The 19,703-nt window shown below is 36.3% G+C and overlaps 1 protein-coding gene across 3 annotated transcripts in view; it reads right to left on the minus strand.

Annotated features, from left to right (window-relative positions):
- The window catches only part of LOC142984034 (muscle calcium channel subunit alpha-1-like), a 62,411-nt gene that overhangs the window by 21,338 nt on the left and 21,370 nt on the right, over positions 1–19,703 (minus strand). For 2 of the 3 annotated variants that reach the window (XR_012960130.1, XM_076131341.1), the window contains exons 2-23: positions 16,451–16,662; positions 10,564–10,669; positions 9,869–10,008; positions 8,883–8,989; positions 8,249–8,401; positions 7,490–7,686; positions 6,891–6,994; positions 6,448–6,620; positions 5,971–6,077; positions 5,479–5,594; positions 5,000–5,102; positions 4,435–4,586; positions 3,795–4,005; positions 3,263–3,383; positions 2,900–2,985; positions 2,499–2,602; positions 2,307–2,339; positions 1,968–2,080; positions 1,463–1,607; positions 1,025–1,160; positions 535–698; positions 94–181 (exon numbers count right to left, since the gene is read on the minus strand). Coding sequence is in view for 2 of the 3 variants with exons in the window: in XM_076131341.1 (XP_075987456.1) it covers positions 94–181; positions 535–698; positions 1,025–1,160; positions 1,463–1,607; positions 1,968–2,080; positions 2,307–2,339; positions 2,499–2,602; positions 2,900–2,985; positions 3,263–3,383; positions 3,795–4,005; positions 4,435–4,586; positions 5,000–5,102; positions 5,479–5,594; positions 5,971–6,077; positions 6,448–6,620; positions 6,891–6,994; positions 7,490–7,686; positions 8,249–8,401; positions 8,883–8,989; positions 9,869–10,008; positions 10,564–10,669; positions 16,451–16,656 (2,865 nt within the window). In the remaining variant the exon portion in view is untranslated. The remainder of the gene's footprint in view (positions 1–93; positions 182–534; positions 699–1,024; positions 1,161–1,462; positions 1,608–1,967; positions 2,081–2,306; positions 2,340–2,498; positions 2,603–2,899; positions 2,986–3,262; positions 3,384–3,794; positions 4,006–4,434; positions 4,587–4,999; positions 5,103–5,478; positions 5,595–5,970; positions 6,078–6,447; positions 6,621–6,890; positions 6,995–7,489; positions 7,687–8,248; positions 8,402–8,882; positions 8,990–9,868; positions 10,009–10,563; positions 10,670–16,450; positions 16,663–19,703) is intronic. The other variant, XM_076131342.1, reaches the window with a different exon arrangement.

A 19,703-nucleotide genomic window follows, 5' to 3' on the forward strand; every position in this document is an offset into this window, starting at 1 on the left:
AGAATTAATAAAAATACTCTTTATATTTTATTTCTTGGATATAAACATTACTGGGAGGAATTTAACTTGAGTGATAAGTTTAAATTTACTAACCTTTAATCCTTTGGCTCTGTTGATAGCCCTCAAAGGCCTTAGCACACGGAACACTCTCAAAATCTTAATGAAATTGATTGTACCAGACCTGTGTTAGAGAAAAGCATAACATTATATATAAACAGTTAGCAAAATGCGACATAAATATCTAACTTACACGTCTACGATGAATCAATGTATTAATTTTCATATTAATTCATAATTTCATTGAAGGACGTACGGATACGGTACTGGACGTATGCCTCTTGGAGGTATCTTCCGCAAGGCGAAGAAATCGCGGTAAACAATACGATTCCAAACTATCATGATTCTTTACAAATTACAAAATATTATTAAATCTTTATTTAAAACAAAAGCTTCAATCTATCCCTCATAAACTAAGCCACGCGTCAATCAAAAAGCAACCCTAACACATCCAGAATTAGAATCAAATTCACTTACCCATCTAAAGAAATAAGCGATACAATAACGACGAGTAGATCAAGCAAGTTAAAGGCAGATCTGCAGAAGGCGTCCTTATGGAAGATGAACCCGTACGTGATCAGCTTCAGCACCAGCTCTATGGTGAACACTGTCGTGAAGAAGTAGTCGATTTTACGGAGAATCTGGAAATGTAAAACCATAATATATATCATTTTGAAGTACAAACGGGACGTCGCTTTTTACAGCATTAGTATATCAAAGTTCAATAAAAAAATCATTGAACTCAAACTCATTTAATAATATTATTATTAGTGCAAAATACAGCTTTGACGCCAATATCGTTGATCGCTTGGCCATAAACATAGAAGACCCGGGGTCAAAATATGGGGCCTATTTAAAAAAAAACAGCCTTTCTTATTTCGACCGTGCGAACGAACCTGTGACTTAACTTCTACGCGACGGGAGCCACGTCGGTTAGCTAGTCTAGCTAAGTAATAGTATAGCTTACCTCAGTCTGACCTTCGCTGTCCACAGTACCGACTGGATCCTCCATGGCCAACATGAGAGACGAGGCCAGAATACAGACCAGAATCAAGTTCTTGAACCAAGAGTTCTTCTGGATATTGTAACAAGCCACTCGGAAACTGAGAAAAAGGCGAAAAAGTATACTATAAGATTCCATGAAATGGATAGGACATTTCTTGATTTTATTATAGAAAATAATTCATCTCAATCATCGCTTAACTGCCTCTTTGCTTTTCACGGTATCTTTTCAAGACGACTCATTGTTTAAATCACCAAAATTTTACGAAAAAATGCAACCTTTATTGTAGTGTAAAAACTTCTGTTCATATTTTTCAGCCTGCGTATCAGCCGAATACAGAACATGTCTGAAGTTAAATATACCTCCTTTTTAATTATAATACAACCAAACAGACAGACGTACCAATTAGTATTAGAGAAGATAAAGAAACTGCTTCCTTCTGGAATTGGTTTGTCTTCGTTCTTCACTTCCACCTCAGACAAACGTCGAGGTCGCGCCGTCATCTTCTCCACCTGACGCTTCGGTGATTCTTCTTTCTTTATGTCTCCTAAGTATAAGCAACACAATCTGTTAATATCAATTTAAAATACATTTTTAGTAACTATATTCCTTCAGTTAGTTGTTAAACCATCAAAAATGAATGTTGATTTTAAAACTAACTAAAGGATAAAACTGATTTCATTATTTTTCAATCAGGTACATATTATATTACATTTATTTTTCTTTTGCATGATACCATATTAAGTCTAAGTCGACCTAATAACAGGGATTTACTTTTGCATGCAAGCTGAATGCACCTGTATAAAGACGTAGAAAAACAGCAAGCCCGCGTGTATTGGAAACGTATTCCTTGCAATGCTGAACCTAATAAAAAAGAATTAAAAAATCAGCCAGGAAAAACACTCACCATTTTGTTTAACTTCATTACCCACTAGTGCTTCATCAGCGTTATCTCTTACTTCTTGTTCCTGTTCCTCCACATCTTCTTCTGATCCTGTCTCCTCGTACTCATGGTCTGATCTATAAACACAAAACAATTGAAATTAATGTATCAGTCTTTCTGCAAAGATAAAATCTTCTTTGGATTAAACCCAACGTTAACAAAAAGAATTGGCCTTTTATCTTATTTCTTCAAATAAAGTTTAATGTCAACGCAGAAAATTAATATGCTATAAGAATTACTTCGTTTAATAACTGTAAACTCGTTGTCCCTAAAAAGAAGAAAATCTATATTTATAGAACTTACCTCGGTACCCTTTTATATTTCTTGTAAGGCCGGCTGTTATCAAAATAACGAAATGAATACACATACGAGCCAAAATGTTTAATCTAAATAATAAATGTCTGCTCTCATTAAAATGGATTTGGTACTTAACACTTTAATAGTGTTAGTAATAGCTCATTATTTCATTCACCATCCCTATTTGCAATCACTTACCCTTCGCTAGAGTAACCTTCTTCTTCATTTACATATTCATCATCAGTTTCAGGTCTTTCATCATCAATTTGTGGGTTACCAGCCTCTGCGTTATTTTCAGCCTCCTGTTACAACATACCATATTTTATTATCAGAATGATAACTGAATCCAAAACTCTACAAGTAGATTATGTCAAGATCTTCTTTTTCAATTGCATTATGAATGGGTTGTCGCCGATGAATTAGTTTTCTCGCAAGTTTAAGTCAAAAGTCGGTTATCAAAAATGTACCGTCGAGCCTTATCCAGTAAATACTCTTTTAAGTTGGTTTATTATTTGATCAATTTGTTTGATTCGCTTTTAAACTAAGTATGCAGTTTGAAAGCGTTAGAACCAATATAAAGTAAGAAAAGATTTTCTTACGTCTTTTTCTTTCTGAATTTCGTCCATTTCTTCAGCATCACCCAAGTTGTCGACAGCGATAGCCAAGAACACGTTTAGCAAGATATCTGTTTGTATGCTAGTCAAGGAAAAATATATTTTTATACAAACGATATGATATCACCAGTATCTACAAATAATTTTCAGTATGTGCTACACAAATTACTTTAAGAGTCTTTAGAATTGATAATTTTACTTATGGCCTGAAACATTTCGCTTCTTTATATATTGCGGCTGTTAAAACTTGTTTCGCTTAACCTAGATGAGAAGTCAAAAATGTACCTATGTTTAATACATACTCATATTAAATGTGGTCACAGACCTCACTTGTTTGTCAAAGGATACAGTTACCACATATAAAGATGACGATGAAATATATAGAGGCGAACATGCCAGGAGAGCCTTGTCCTCCGTACGCGTTGATACCGTGGTACATAACCACGTTCCAATCTTCACCCGTCAAGATCTAGAACAGACAAGTAAGTACAATGTTAAGTATATAATAGTATAAGTATTATATACTACAAAAAAGGAGCAATAAGCCTGTGAGTAAACTAGACAACAATGATTTGGGGACATACAGAAATAATTAAAACGGAATCAAATAAAACTTTTGTTTTAGAATTTGTGTGAGAATGTAAAAGTTTTGTAGAGAAGTAGTGTAGTGTTTTTGTAGAGAAAATTTAATAAAAATACTTTACAGACAAATAATGTAGGTGTGTGTAGCAATCCAATCCTGAACAATCAATTTGGGAGTTTTATTATCACGCATTTGCCATTCAATATTTCATTACTTTCCTAAATGCTCTGTCACCCATATAACATTATAATATATTTCCTTCCCATTAAGAATAACTCCAAAAACTATAATCTATACCTGAAACATGGTGAGCACAGCTTGCCAGAAAGAATCAAAGTTGTGCCTCTCCTTCTCAGCCTCAGGGTCGTAGTCGAACCGTCCACCGAACACCTGCATGCCGAGCAGCGCGAAGATCATGATGAACAGGAACAGCAGCAGAAGAAGGGAGAAGATGGACTGGATGGAGTTGAGCAGTGATGCTACCAAGTTGGAGAGGGAGCGCCAGTATCTGGAATAAAGATTTTACATTGAAATAAATATTGTTGGCACAGTTTGACCAGATAATTTTTTCAGCATGAACCGCTTGCTAGCTTATTTACTGCTAATTTATGTCTGCTGTTCCGAACAGGGCGGATTTTAATAAAAATGATTGTCTCTGTTATAATGGTTGTCTAGATCTTTAGCTATTACGTACAATATTTCATGAAAATAGGGTCAACGGTTTAGCTGTAAAATATTAGTATGGATACTTCTTTGTTACCGAAAAATTTTCTACCTTATTCATTTATTCATTTTGTCATAGTCATATTCATTAAGGTTAGATTTTTAGATTTTACTTCAATTATTCAACAAACATACAGTACCACTTTCTCTTTACCACAAAAGTAGCTTGACATTATAACACAAGTATACTTAAAGGATGTACAACTACACTTACTTGGTAACTTTAAACACTCTCAGCAGTCGAACACAACGCAACACAGAGATACCAAGCTGTGGTATAGTCTTCGTGATGGTGAGTCCCAGCTCCACGATCGAACAAAACATGACGAAGCAGTCGAAACGGTTGAACAATGACACGAAATAACCCTGGAAACAAAAACAACATTTAATGTTAACTAGCGCTCGGCTTGGACTGGGTTAGACAGTTATTTTACAAAGAAACATTTACAACTTTTACACATAAATCTTCCTCTTGAATCACCATCTATTATATCTATTAAAAAAACCGTATCAAATTCCATTGCGTAGTTTTAAAGATCTAAACATACATACAGGCATAGGGAAAGACGTGGGATGCGACCTTGCTTTATACTATGTAGTGATAGTAATTTAGTCTGAAAGTATTAATTAATGTCCGCCTGGCCGATATTAGGGTACGGCAGCTAGTTTAATTGAAATCTCAAAGCGATCTGTGCAGCACTTAGTTTGTAGTGTCTGTGATCTAATTCATATCAAATAGGAGTAATAAAGAAACTTACGACAAGGAATTTAAAACTTACTTGAAAACCTAAAGCGTACATCTTGACCAACATCTCCATAGTAAACAGCACCACGAAAAAATAGTTAGCGTGGTTCTGGAAATCATCCAGCCATTCTGGTTGTCTGAAAACAAAAATTATTATAAATTTTCCGATGCCGTTCCACTGCTGGGCAAGGGTCTCCTTCCGGAATGAGGGAGGGGTCTTGTATCTACCACACTGGGCATTGCGGCTTGGGGACGTAGCATTCCATGAAAATCTGTGTTAAGCATTATGATATCTCATGAAAGTAAGACTTATTAAATTTTCACAGGTATTCCTGTTACTTGCTGCTTAAACAACAAATATAAAATATCAGAATTAAATTAGTAATTAAGGGGGCTCCCAGTCAACACATAACGCAATGAAACGTGCGCAAATCTAACGCGCACTTGACGCCAACTTAACTTACTTCACTTTTAGTAACATAAAATATAGAATCCAAGCAAAACATAATTTACCCGTGATGCTCAGTAGCTAATACCAATGTGTTCAAGAATACAAGCACGATAATAGACCAGTAGAACGATTGTGATTTCACTGCCTTCCTGCAAGCTCTCCGCATACGACGATTCACCTGAAACGTATACAAAATCGTTAGAAAACTCAATCACATGCTCTAGCAAGTACCGTGGAAACTATTCATTTATCTTTATATTTTAACAGCATTTTTATCAATGAGGATAGAGAAAATACTACTCTAAGTGTAACTTCAAAGTATTATTTATTTATTTAGGAAAATCAACGAAGCATACGCCAGGAATCAATACATACGTAAAAACTTAAACTTAGTGTTGCCACAATTAAAAGCTGCCACGGCATGCAAATTATATTGTTTGTTTATGAATAGCAGTAATTAAAATAATATTAACATAATATTTACATAGTATGATTTAAAATGGGGCATTGTCTACATACATACTTTTATAGGTAAATATTATAATACATTTTACCTTATCAAATCTTCTGCAGTACATTTTACAAGTAGACGTCTGCGCTTGTTCCGTATTTACATTTATATTACTTTGGGACCCTTCGTTACTTTTTCTGTCTTTTTTACCTGAAAACATGAATAGATAAAAATTAAAATCTTGTATATTTATAACTAGAATGTTTCTATACATAAATTTAGACACAGCAACAAAACAAAATAGAATATAGTTTGTGAGACTTCCAAAGTATCTATTTTCTTTTTGGTAGAAAATCTTACAGTTTTAAACAGCTCACGGAAACACGAAGGAATAACGTATAAAATTACAGCGAGAGGTGTATGAAGTACAACCACGACAACTAACAATTTTAGTCCTATCTAATAAAGGGCGAGCCTTTTTGCCTGAGCTAGGGGCTACCGACCAAACCACAAAGCAGTCAACTGGAGACAATTGTTCTCCAAACACAGTCTCATAGTCAACTTTAGAAAAGTTACTTACTTTGTGAATCCTGGTCATCTTCCTTCTGACCCTGGTCATTCTCTAGATCCAGCTCCTCGGCAACAGTGATCCAATTCAGATATCCCTTCAGATCTTCTTCAAACTGCTGACGTTCTCTCGACTTCTGGAAGTCACCTCGATTCTTCGCCTTTTCTCTTTCTTTGGAAAACTCTCTGAAATGTTTAAGTTTAACTTATTAATAAGAGCTTTTTGAAGAGCTGTTAGGAAGAGATCATTTTATTGTTTTCCCAGATAAGATAATAATCTCTAATACACATGATATTTAGAAAAGTCATTGATGTGTTGCCGGTTCGAACCTTCGACCACTTGCGAAAGAGGTGCAATTTTAGACCATCACTGCTTTGATTTTAAAATAAAATATCTTCAGCACCATTTTATTTGTATGTTACTTTTTTTTCAAAAAGAAACAATAAAACACTTACCCAGACAACACACCAAGAATCAGGTTCATGACGAAGAAGTTACCGAAGATGACGAGCGTCACGAAGTAGATCCACGGCCAAGTGTTGCCTTTTACATTCGCGATCTGAAAATATAATCAATATATGCCTATAACTTTATAATAATGTCACGCTAGCCGATACTCAGCTATTAGGTACCTTTACACACACGTTCTTTCCCGCGTAAAACAACAAAGGAAAGAGCGCGCGCCGCGCTCATCTATCAAGCCCGCGAAGAAAACGTGTGCAAAAAGCACGCCCTCTTTCCCTTGTTTCGCCGCTCTTTCCTTTGTTTCACGCGCGAAAGAGCGTGTGTGTAAAGGCACCTATTGCTGACTGTTTCAAGCCAATAATTTCACTAAACATATATTGACAGAAAAACAAAAGGCTAAATTTTTCGCCGCACCCAGGATTACTAATTAAACTTATATTACTTCAGCGATTAAGTGGTGATTTAAGTGGTGGGCTAATGGAGAGTGGAATGGTCATCACTGAGCAAAACTAAAGCTCAGTTGGTTGAGATATCCTCTGGGCCTTTCCTCAGCAGCTCTCTTTCAAGGTAGAATAGAAGGTATACTTACAGCATACATAATATCCGTCCAGCCCTCAAGAGTGATGCACTGGAACACAGTGAGCATAGCATAGCCGATGTTATCAAAGTTGGTGATGCCAAAGTTGGGTCCTTCCCAGCCGACCTTGCAGGTGAAGCCGGCGTCGCACTTGAAGCCGATCTCACTGTCTTCTGAGTTACAGGCTACTGCGTCTTCCATCATCTCCTCTGAAGAAAAAAACAAAATGCAAAATCACATTTTTATCATATGGTTAGTGGTTGACATAGTTTAACGACTGTTATCTTAATTATCAAAAATCGAGATTGACTTTTCACTCACGCTCTTCGCTAAGCAAGCAAGTCCCCCACTCTGCACAAGTGTGAACTCTGCTCAGCGTGTAAGTCGCTTGCTATTATTACAAGAACTCTCAGATGTGCAATGTTTCATTATCATTATCTTCACCGTTAGTAATAAATATTTCTAACTGAGAACCAGTTTCATCAGAAAGTATAGTAGTAAAACCCTGGTAACTGGGATGTGGCAGTCCAATAGGCAGTCGTTCCATGTAAAATACTGTTATTTAACTGCATCCAATGATACTGGAGGCCGACTCCAACATAGTCGGAAAAAGGCTAGGCTTAGGCACAATGACGTTACTTTAAGCCATTAAAGTAACTTTAGGGTAAAATTTGAACCCTTTACCATTTTTATAGAAGGTGACTACTTAAGCCAGTACTACAGTTCTTTCTGAATTAAGTAAAGTAAAATAAAATTGTTATATCATCACACCTGTTTCATTATCAAAACACGTGGTGTGCAGTACTCCGGAGAACAGCTCGAGGCCGATGATGGCGTAGATGATGATCACGAACAACACCAAGAAGGCAATGTGGAACAACGGCACCATGGCCTTCAAGATTGAGTTCAACACGATTTGGAGACCTGAAAGATGAGAGGGGAAAATTTTAGATGGACAATAAATACTCATGAGTGCTTCAAGTATCAAATGACGACAAAAGCAGACAGAAAATATGTTGGGAGGGGTTCAATTTGTATTTTTTTCATAATGATTGACTTTTGTAAGTATAATACTGGATCAGTTATTCGTACAGCTAACATATTATTTAGACAGTGCATAGAACAGTTAGATTCTCACCATCGGACAGCGGGTTACATCCTATCTTTTTTACAACTGGAATTATTTTATTAATTTAAAAACTAATGAAGTAATTTCCACTTAACTGGGAACAAAACCTGTGTCGGTTTTTCGTATTATAGTTTAATTTATTGAATCTTCTACAATTGCTAGTTGTTTCTATATCTCATTTTTTTACGTTTCTACAAAGTTTCTACAAAAAGACCATTGCAGAGTTTTTTGTACCTCTTACTTAAACTACAAGTAGGTATATAATATATAACTTACTCGGCACGCCTGATACGAGACGCAACGGTCGGAGCACTCTGAAGGCTCTCAAGGCTTTCACGTCGAACGAATCCTTAGATATATACTGCAGGATCATACTCGCTATACTGCAAATTAAAATACATTTCATTTAATACACTTTCATATTACATAAGTTATATCAAGCCTATTATACCCAGCGTTGTTCGAAATACGCTAGTAAACACTACCTATGTACTTAATACGTTTTCAGTGTAGTACATTCCGTGTGATTAAGAATTAATTGTTAAGTTTAACTGCGCGTTTGGCGCAGTGGTTTAAGCGGTCACTTTGCCGCAATAACCGTAGCGCCACGTGTCGTGGGTTCGAATCCCACCCGAGACAAATCTTTGTGTGATAAGCACGAGTATTTGTTCTGAGCCTGGATGTTAATGTATCTATATAAGTATGAATTCAGAAGTATATAAGTATGTTTATAAGTTATTTGGTTACCATTGTACAAACTCTTCTTAGTTTGGATTCAAATGACCGTGGTTCTTAAAGTTAATTATGAATTTTTGCAATTAGGTAACGTATTTTTTTGAAAACACTTTTGTCTTATCCAGACTAGATCGCCTTTAGGTATTAAATTAATCAATTGGATTATCTGCGTTACAAAGACTTCATTATATCGATCTAGTCTGGTATTTAATTATATAGGATTAATTATTCTGCATTAAACAGACAAGATATTTTATTTTATTTTAGAGTTACTAAGAATGTAGGCCGGTTAGGTAGCTATTTCGTTTAATTAATTAAACAAACAACTCTTGTATACAAGTGTTTACAAGAGTTGTTTGTTTGTTTTATTTTTTTATTCAGATACTTATCTAAATGCGACGAAAATATTATAGTATGCTAGTAACAGCACTACATCAGCATAAAGAGCGTTTGACGTTTTATAAAAAGCTGCTAATTTGTCAGTACCAGTTATTTTCAGTACTTTTTCAGTAGGTAGTAATCCTCACCCTATAGTAACGATGGTGAAATCGAGACTGTTCCACGTGTTCCTCAGGTAGGCTCCAGGGTGGAACAGGAACCCGTACGCAATGATCTTCATCACGCACTCCCCGGAGAATATACCCATGAATATCCATTCTACTTTTTCCTGAAAACATGAACAAATAAATTATAGATAACATCTTGAAAATAAAAAAATGCTTCAATATTTGCACCTTTTTATACTCATACATCGAAAGGACAAAAGATTTAGTAATTTATTTTGTGTTTAATTAAAAAGTAACAACATTCGTTGCCTTGGTAACCACATAACTCTTTCAGAGATACGGTAAAACAGTGTCACCTTCGATGATACTAATTACCTTTAGAGGAATCATGTTGTACTTCATTTCTTTTTAATACCTATCTGTGATAAAGAAGACAATAGTTTTGGCACTTAAAGTTATTCATCACAACAGTCGGTGGCCAGTAGCGTAATTCTTTGCAGTCGATACTTACAATTATCCACAGTTTGACTACAAGAAAATACTACAGAAATAGTTCCTACGACACCCGATAGAGGCGCTGATTAGATTTTCATACAAGTTTATCAATAGCTAGGCGGTTGCCGAAGGTCGACAGTGGTAGAGAAACGCCTACTCGGTTCTTTAGTCCCAAATTGGCATATTGTTACTATAATTATTTATAACAAAGACATACTCACCAATATTTGATTAGTATTATTTGTATCACTGGACGGATAGGGTGTGAAGACGGCTAGCGCGATACAGTTCGCGAATATAGTCGTCAATATCATATACTCGAACGGTCTAGAAGAATACTGCTAAGGAAATTATTTAAACAGATAGCACATGATACGAGTAATACGAGTATCATATACGGCTCCTAGCAAAGCAAGTACGAGATGATCTAGATTAATTTTGAAATCACAAAAAAAAAAACTTTTAAGAATCTCTTCAATTTTTTTTATTTTGTAATATGGACATAACAATTTAAATTTCAAACTCTCACCATCCTCGCACCGAACAAAACTGACTTCATTTAAACAAAGTGTGTGTAATTTACGAGTATAATGCGAGATACTAGTAGCTCGATTCCGTACAGTCGGTATTATCGAGTCCCGAGGCTTTGACATTTAAAATGAACTTCAAAAATAGTTCCTATAGCACCCACTAGAGGCGCTGCCTGGTCAGAATTTTATACAAAATAATACGATTGCTAGCCGGATCTTGAAAGTCGATAGTGGTAGAGATTCGCAATACTATTTACTATGAAACTATCGAAAAGAAAATCGCAGCTTTACATAATTTATTTTTATTTTATTTTATTTGGAAAACAAACAGTATTCTTATCTAGGTTATACAAAGCTATTTACGTTTCTAGATACCATTAATATGTTTTCACACAATATTTAACTAGTAAAGGTTGACAATTACAATGCTAGTGTTTAAGTAGTTTGTTTTAAAGTGATACATTAAGATATGAGAACATTTATTACGAGCAAAGTATTTATTAAATTATTAGTAACAATACCATTGGATACAGTCAGAGAGCCGGTTCAAACCATTGCTTTGACATAACTTTTGTGAAATCATACGGTTTCGTATTAAATATATCAAGCTCAGAATGGCTAACAAGTTCATTTATATAGCTAACTGATCTGATTAAGAACGAGTTATTCCTGTAGCTAATGACGGTACGCGGTACATGAAATATGATTGGAATTCTCACTGATCTTGTGGGAACTTTGAGCGATAACATTGACAGCAAATATGGGGAATCAAATTTGGATTGGGCTATTTTGGCTACAAATGTTATGTCAGCAATTTTCCTCCTTTCGTGGAGTGGTAACAGATGATGTCGTCTACATCTCTCCTCATAGCCGTTATCGTATTTGCCACATTTATATTGTAAAAACTTCGTAAATTTACGCTGTACGGATTCCAGTCTCTTTATGTGGACATCACACTGTGGGTTCCAAACTTGCGAACAATATTCGAGGGTGCTGCGAACGTAAGAGCAATATAGAATCTTACATACTTTTAAATTAACGAACTGGTAACACGATCTCATAACGAAGCCTAAGGTTTTGTAAGCTTTTTTAACAATGTAGTCGATGTGCTTTTCGTAGGTTAGTTTTGAGTCATGAATGACGCCCAAGTCTTTAATTTCCTCTACTCGCTTAAGTGTTACTCCTTTTAGTTTGTAATTGTATTCGAGTATCTTTGGTTTTCGAGTGAAGCTTATTGAGTGACACTTATTGGTGTTTAAGTCTAAATGATTAAGTTGGCAATATTCCTCAAGTCTATTAAGATCTTCTTGCAGAAGGAGACAATCATTGTAATTTTTTATTGACTTGAAGATTTTCATATCGTCTGCGTACATCAAGAAATGCGAGTGATGGAAACAGGAATTTACGTCATTAATAAACAGATTAAACAACAACGGGCCGATTAAGGAACCCTGTGGTATGCCGGAAGGTATACTGATCCACTTTGAGGTGGCTCCGTTCACTGCAACCGCTTGGGATCTATTTTCAACGTAAGAAGTGAACCATCTGAACAGATCACCGTGGATACCCGCTCGTAATAATTTCGAAAAAAGAACTCTATGGTCCAGACGGTCAAAAGCTTTGCTGTAATCAGTGAAAATAGCATCCACTTGTCCGCCTGATACCATATGCTCAGTTGTGTAGTCGATAAATTCAATAATGTTAGTTGTCGTCGATTTATTTTTTACAAAGCCGTGCTGTTGAGGAAGGATTGTACTCGATAGTGTGTTATAAACTTGGGTATAGACAATCCGTTCTAGTAATTTAGCAAAGATACATAATTTAGATATTGGTCTATAGTTCGTTACGTTATCTCTATCACCGTTTTTGTAAACCGGAGTAATAAAGGCAGACTTCCAGACTCTAGGGACATAGCATTCTTTGACTGAGCGACGGAAGAGGATTGTGAGCGGCTTAGTTAATTGTTGTGCACAGTTAACTATAAAGAGAGGTGGTATATGGTCAGGTCCAGCTCCTTTTGTTAGGTCTACCGACTTCAATAATTTATGAACAGTGTCAGCACATATTTCTATGCTACCAATAGTTTGGACGCAATTTGGGTATTCTGAGTTACACGTAGGGACAGAGGTATTCTTTGGAGCTGCTGATGGACGTAGAAAAGTTGACTGAAAATATGTGGCGAAGAGATTACATACTCCTTCGGTGGAGTCCGCTGTAACGCCTGCGTATGTCATGGTGGAAGGTAATTTATTTGAACCTTTTTTGTTTGATTTTATAAAACTCCAAAAATTCTTAGGGTCTTTAACTATGGAGTCCTCTGTCTTTTTTATATAAGACTCATAGCATTCCTTTTCGACAACTTTAGCTCTTTTTCGGAGCAAACTAAAAGTGGCGTAGTCATCCGCTCTACCATACGTACGGTATTTCTTATGAAATTTGTGTTTTTCCTTTAGGATCTTTTTTAAGGACTCACTGTACCAAGGTGGAAATGTAGAGGGATATACGAGCTTGTGGGGAATAAATTGATCTCTTAGATTATATAGGTGCCCATAAAAACATTCTACAGCACTCTCCAAAGGAATGCCAGTCAGACAAACGTCCCAAGGAATTTTACTTAGTGATGCATTAATTTGGTCGTAGTCTCCACGCTCATAGAAGTATTTGACTCTGGGGTTGTCTTTAAGAAAAGAGAGAGTCGCGCAGTTAAGGGTTATGTCTAAAGATTTGTGATGAGAGTCTTCCAATACCAGAGGGGATTCACAAGCAGCTACTGTTAATATAGTGTTACACAGTATTAAGTCTAACAATCTGTTGTTTGCGTTACGACATAAATTAAACTGCTGTAAGTTACATTCCGATAAAGTGTCGAAAAAGCTTACTTGTGCCTCACCAGCTATACCCAAGGGCTCCAGTCGATTGGGACCATTAAACCAGTCAACATTACTCAGATTGAAGTCGCCCATTACCACAAAAGTGTCATTAGGATACGAGTTTACAATTGTCGATAGTTTATCAGAAAAGTTTTGAAGTTGGGTGTTAAAAGAATGGCCGTACTTTTCGGAGCAAAGATATATCGTACAAAAGTGTATTTTGCGCTGCGGGCAGTCTTTTGTGTTGTATGTAACGGTAACCCAAATATCCTCCGCCGATGAGTTCCATTCCGACCTAAGCACTGCCGAGTGTTCGCGCCGTATTGCTAAAAGTACTCCACCACCGTATTTTTCCCTAGTATTTGAATAATTCCTATCACGACGGCAAACCAAATACCTGTCATCAAATAGTTCACTATCATTTATACCGTCGAGTAACCAAGTTTCAGTTAACGAGATCACGTCATACGAATTCATTTGTAGATTTCGTTTAAATACGTGTGTTTTAGTACGCAAACCTCGCGTATTCTGATAGTAAATGTTAAGGGAAGCCATGATTAGAGAAATAAGCATAACAAAAATTACGTAACGAATATGGAGTAAATAATAATACGATTATAGTTAGGCAACACATCCGAGTACTGGTGTCCACGTTCTGTAGTTGAGAGTTTAAAGCGTAATGATAAATATTATAAGTGTGAGTAATAATAGTGTTGATGTCATTAGCGATACAAACATTAAAGAGTTCTAAAAGACCATGCAAATCGGAAACAAAATCGTCAGCTGTTTGATAAAAATTCAAGCGACGTTTATAAGTGCTAGTTAATAACCTTAATAGTTTTGCATGGTTAACAAAATATTTACTAATCAAGCGGCAGGCGAAACTATGAGTTTGATCGAACAACAAAAGCTGAGTTATTTTTAAAATACGTATATTAGCTATGAGGAGGGTATAGCGAAAAAGTTCTCGGTGCGACCGGAGTGTGCGAGTAGGAGCATAGCAACAGCGCAAGCTCGGTGCATCGTAAGCGCAAGCGAAACTGACCGGTGTGGCGCAGTGTAAGCTCAAGCGCGTGAGTGATAATTGTATGAATTGCAAACTTACTTGTTTACTCCAGCCGAGCGTCGCGCAATGAGTCATTAGGTCGGTCGAACAAAAGAACTTAGTGTTGAATGCGGTTCTCAAACTGTTTACAATAGCATTAGGTATGTAATGTTTTTTGTTATTGTTAATTAACACATAAATTTTGCTAAGTCTTTCTCCGTTTTTATAAAAAATGCTGGTGATGTATCGGTTTTTCTAGCCATTATTTTGCAGTGCTTCACCCATACATGTTTGAAGCTCTTCTCTTTTGCTAATGTTTTCGCTCTACTCAGAAGCACTCTATTAGCTGCTGTCAGGTGATCATTAACATAAAAGTTGGATGTTGACGTGAATCCCAGATGTGATAGGTTGAGTTGTTTGTTTTTGCGTGCAGACGCTATAAACTCTTCTTTTGTATAGCGGCTGTTAAACGAAACTACAATTGGTTTAGCCGCGTTGGGAACACGGGTGGGTAAACGCGCAACGTAGTTTATATCTTGCTTCTCCGTTGTGAAATTAGACAATGAACCAATCTTCTTGATAATGTCGTACAGATTTTGGTTTTTTGTCTCTGGAATTCCTCTAATCTCCACATTGTTAGCTCTGGCCCATTGATCTCTGATTTCTAACTCTTGTGTTAGTCTTGATACTTCAGATCTCAGTGCGGAACTCTAAATAGTTACTGTAGTAGCTCGGTAGGTCCATAAAATCAAATATACTATTAATATGACAGGTATTCCAATATTTTTCAAAAATTAACGCTATATATCCGACAGGTGAACATAACGTACATTTCCGTTGTTTGAATATTTATTAATATTTATTGAACACAAAACTGTCGTTACACGCTCCTCTGAGTTTATGTGAAAAGGTGACGTTTAATCGTTTATCTCTTGTTTATAGCTTCATTTATTAACAAAACAAGGTGATATTTCATAATTTTCAGTCGCTAAATATGACTAACGTATATCCTGTAAAGATGATCAACATAATATTTCGATTATTTTTCTTTACCTATCTTGCGAACAAAATAGTCTTAAAAGTCACTGGAATGCGATGAATCTAATATTAGGCAATCCAAAATCAAGTAATTCTAATTTTTATCACTGAAAGAGGTTTTATTAAACATGAAAAAAGGGATTTCATGTCTTTAAAATGCAATTAGCCCGTTACAATTCGTGGGTTAGTCCCTGAGTACCCCGATCCCATAGGCCCCCGTCCCGGAGTACCCCGATTTATTTTTATCTTGACAAACGATTAAAAGTCAGTTCAGCTTAAAAGTACCGTCAGCAAATGATATGTTAATAAACACACATATTAGGTCGGGGAAAAAGTATTTTCGCATTATAGTATGCATGAACTTGTAATAAAATCTCTTTGGCTTCAAGAATCACAATGAGTTCACGATTCATTAGGTTTCTTTCAGTGAACTCGTGTGGTACCCAAATATCGAGCTTTTTTGTGTAGAGAAAAGATTTTATTACAAGTATATACATGCTATAATGCGAAAAGACTTTTACCCCGGCCTAATAATATACAGGGACGAGTTTGTAGGTTTTAGCGTAGTAATAAATAATTACAGAAATTATTATTTATTACTACACACACTTTTTAAAAAGGATACTTCCATTCAACAATATCATAGCACAATTTTCTCAAAGGGTTCTTAAGTCCTAAACAAAACAAGCTTCTCTTCGGCTTCTCAGGCTGCGGCTTGCCCCTCGCCCTGGCTTGCTTGCGGGGGGCGGGGGTGGCTGCCGCGTTAGGGTCTGCAACACTATCCGCCCCCGGGGTCTGCGCCCCCGTCGTTAGGGGCTGTTCTGCAGACATTTTTACCTGGAACAGTATAATTTGACTAATTAAATATTGGCGTTTTTTTATTGTTTTTTTTCCTTTAAAAGACAACTCCCGCACTAAGAATTGCTCTTATGTCGTGGGGACTTTTACAAACACACAAACGACAGACACAAAGCACAACCAGACCCGAAACAATTATTTGTGGATCGCACAAATAATTGCTCGGTGTGGGAATCGAACCCACGACCTCCCGACGCAATGGTATTGTCGTGGTGCAGGAGGCAGTCTAATATAATAATTATTCTTAGGTTATTAAATATTTCGACAAATGATCAGATCAAGCAATAAGGCAGTATAATGCAGCGTTTGTGTGACTGTAGAACCGAGAATATCACGTTCAATTCCCGGTTAAAGATTCTTTTATTCAGCTGAATTTTTAATGAGGTCTAGAATTTATTTATTTTAGCTTTTGAGTATTAAAGCCAGGGCCTTAGCCTCTCTCTACTTTAATGCAATACTGTAATCCACAGAGGCATACCTAACATTACGTAAAATAATATTCTTCTACTTAATCTCAATTTATAAGCCAGCTTGATGTTATTGTCCCAGAAATAAATTCAAGGAATCTCACAAATATTTACTACGAAATCATAAAACTGTTATTATTTATAGATTTTATTAAACCCTTGCGGCGATTTGATGGCGTTCTGTCTTTATCTCTGCTAACTGGATCACTGGTGTAGAAAAAACAACAATTTAGTGGTAAAATGTGGTTCAAGTTCTGTTGATATTAAAACAGCGATTTGTAATATTCTAAGAATTCTGGAACTTGCTAAATTTAACTTAAAGGCAATCTGCACTTAAAATAATTAATCTCATGTCATTAGGCTGTTATTATTATACAAACAAGGAACAAAAACTAGATTCTAAAATCATAATCCTTACAAGAATCGAATCTGCGACCTCCTCGCGTAATAGTAACGATGTGGTGACCCACTTAACAACTCCACCGTAGGTGCTGTCATGAATTTTGAAGTTCATATTACTATATAGTTAAACGAATACACTTTTTAAGAATTATGTTAATCCACAAATTAAAATCCAATATATACCAATTTGCAAAACAATTTAGTTTACCATTTAACTATCAATTATATTATTTGACTAAAACATCGTAATCTTATCTTTACAACCTAAATGCCTACGCTCATTTGCAACAAACAAGTAATTAGCGTTAACACCTACATTTCCTAGAACACTGGTTGTAAACTATAAAAAACTTTTACGTAGAAAACTGTCGAAAACACAATGAAAATGTCTTATTTACGAGACACGAACTTTGTATGTATTTCGTCTTTATAGTATGGTTAGTGGTCAAGCTATTGCCAGAGCTATTCAAGCCGCTTAAACGCCTCTGACATAGCTTGACGAAACTGCCAGACCGACTTCTAACTCATCATCATCTTTTTACTTTCTTTTTTCTTTTTCGTTCTTTTGTTTTAAAAGACAACTCCCGGACTAAGAATTATTATTCTTGTCTTTTACAAACATACAAATAACGGACACAAAGTACAACCAGACCCGAAACAATTATTTGTGGATCGCACAAATAATTGTCTCGTGAAGGAATCGAACCCACGACCTCCCGACTAATGGTAGCGGTGTGGCGACCTAAACCACTGCGCCACGGCGGCAGTCTTCGACTCCAGCTAGGTGGAAGAAAGATTATGTTGGAGTCAACAATGTTGGAGTCGGCATCAAGTCACACCGGTTGCAGCTAGATACCAGTAGTTTATGTGGAGCAACTGCCTCACGTATACCCCTTGGTAAGACTGGGTGTCGGACTTTTAACATACATTCATTATTAAGCTGCTTTCTTACTGAGAATAAATTAGTCTTGCTGTGATCAATTCAAACATATAAGAGCCCTGCCTCACAAGAACCTCGTGGTGGCGTCGCTGGCTACGTATCCAAGCAGTTAGTATTGAAATGTCACGTTGCCACTCCGTCGCCACGTGAGTTAGGAGACATACATTTCAATATTAACTACTTGGATACCTACGTAGCCAGCGACGCCGCCATGGCGTAATATCAAACATATAAATCCCAGACCCGATAGAACTATTTAGGGACCACACAATTATCACGTCATTATTGCCTATCCCTTCGGTGAAAACCAGGCACAATAACATAATGCAATAAACAAGAAAAAGGCAGCAGAATTCAATATCGACTACCTACATCATTCGACATCACGAGCGAACTCGATTATCGCCTTCTGCGTTACTCGCTCGATTCAATTTGGATCTCTACAAATTGAATCTGAATTGCAGTTTGCGTCCTTCGAGAGTGCACTTTCTGAAACCATTTTCTACTAGTTTATGCTTTTGGCTTGGTTCACGTGAATAATTGTTTCAGGGTAAAAAGTAAACTATGCAAAATGTAAAAGTTAGCACGAATGTTTGTTAGACATTCACAAAAACTACTGGATAGATTTTGTTGACATTAGGCAAACAAAAAGATTATACTCTGGATAGGATACCTACTAGACACAGAGACGCGAGATAAAACATAGGACACTTTTACAGGAGAAAGGGAGGAGTAGAGAGGTTGAAATCAAAGACAGAATATAATAATTAATCTCTTAAATTACTAGTTTTGCTTTACTTTGTTTGCTTAGTTAAGTAGATATCTTATACAGTGCTTTCTTATAGAAGTTTTAACTTTCCGAACATATATTTAATAAGTGCAACTTTGGTATTCAACGTTGTAAAGATTTCACCAAAGATACATAAATAAATAAATATTATTGGACAACTCACACACGATCATTTGATTCCAAACAAACTAAGCAGAGCTTGTACTATGGTAACCAAATAACTGATAAACATACTTATATACTTCTAAATACATACTTATATAGATAAATTATCATCCAGGCCCAGAACAAATACTCGTGCTCATCACACAAAGATTTGTCCCGGGTGGGATTCGAACCCACCACACGCGGCTGTTTACGGTTGTTGCAGCGAGGTGACCGCTTAAACCACTGCGCCAAACGTGCAGTTACAACATACATA

The sequence above is a fragment of the Anticarsia gemmatalis genome, chromosome 25 (assembly GCF_050436995.1).
Source record: "Anticarsia gemmatalis isolate Benzon Research Colony breed Stoneville strain chromosome 25, ilAntGemm2 primary, whole genome shotgun sequence".
Lineage (NCBI taxonomy): Eukaryota > Metazoa > Arthropoda > Insecta > Lepidoptera > Erebidae > Anticarsia > Anticarsia gemmatalis.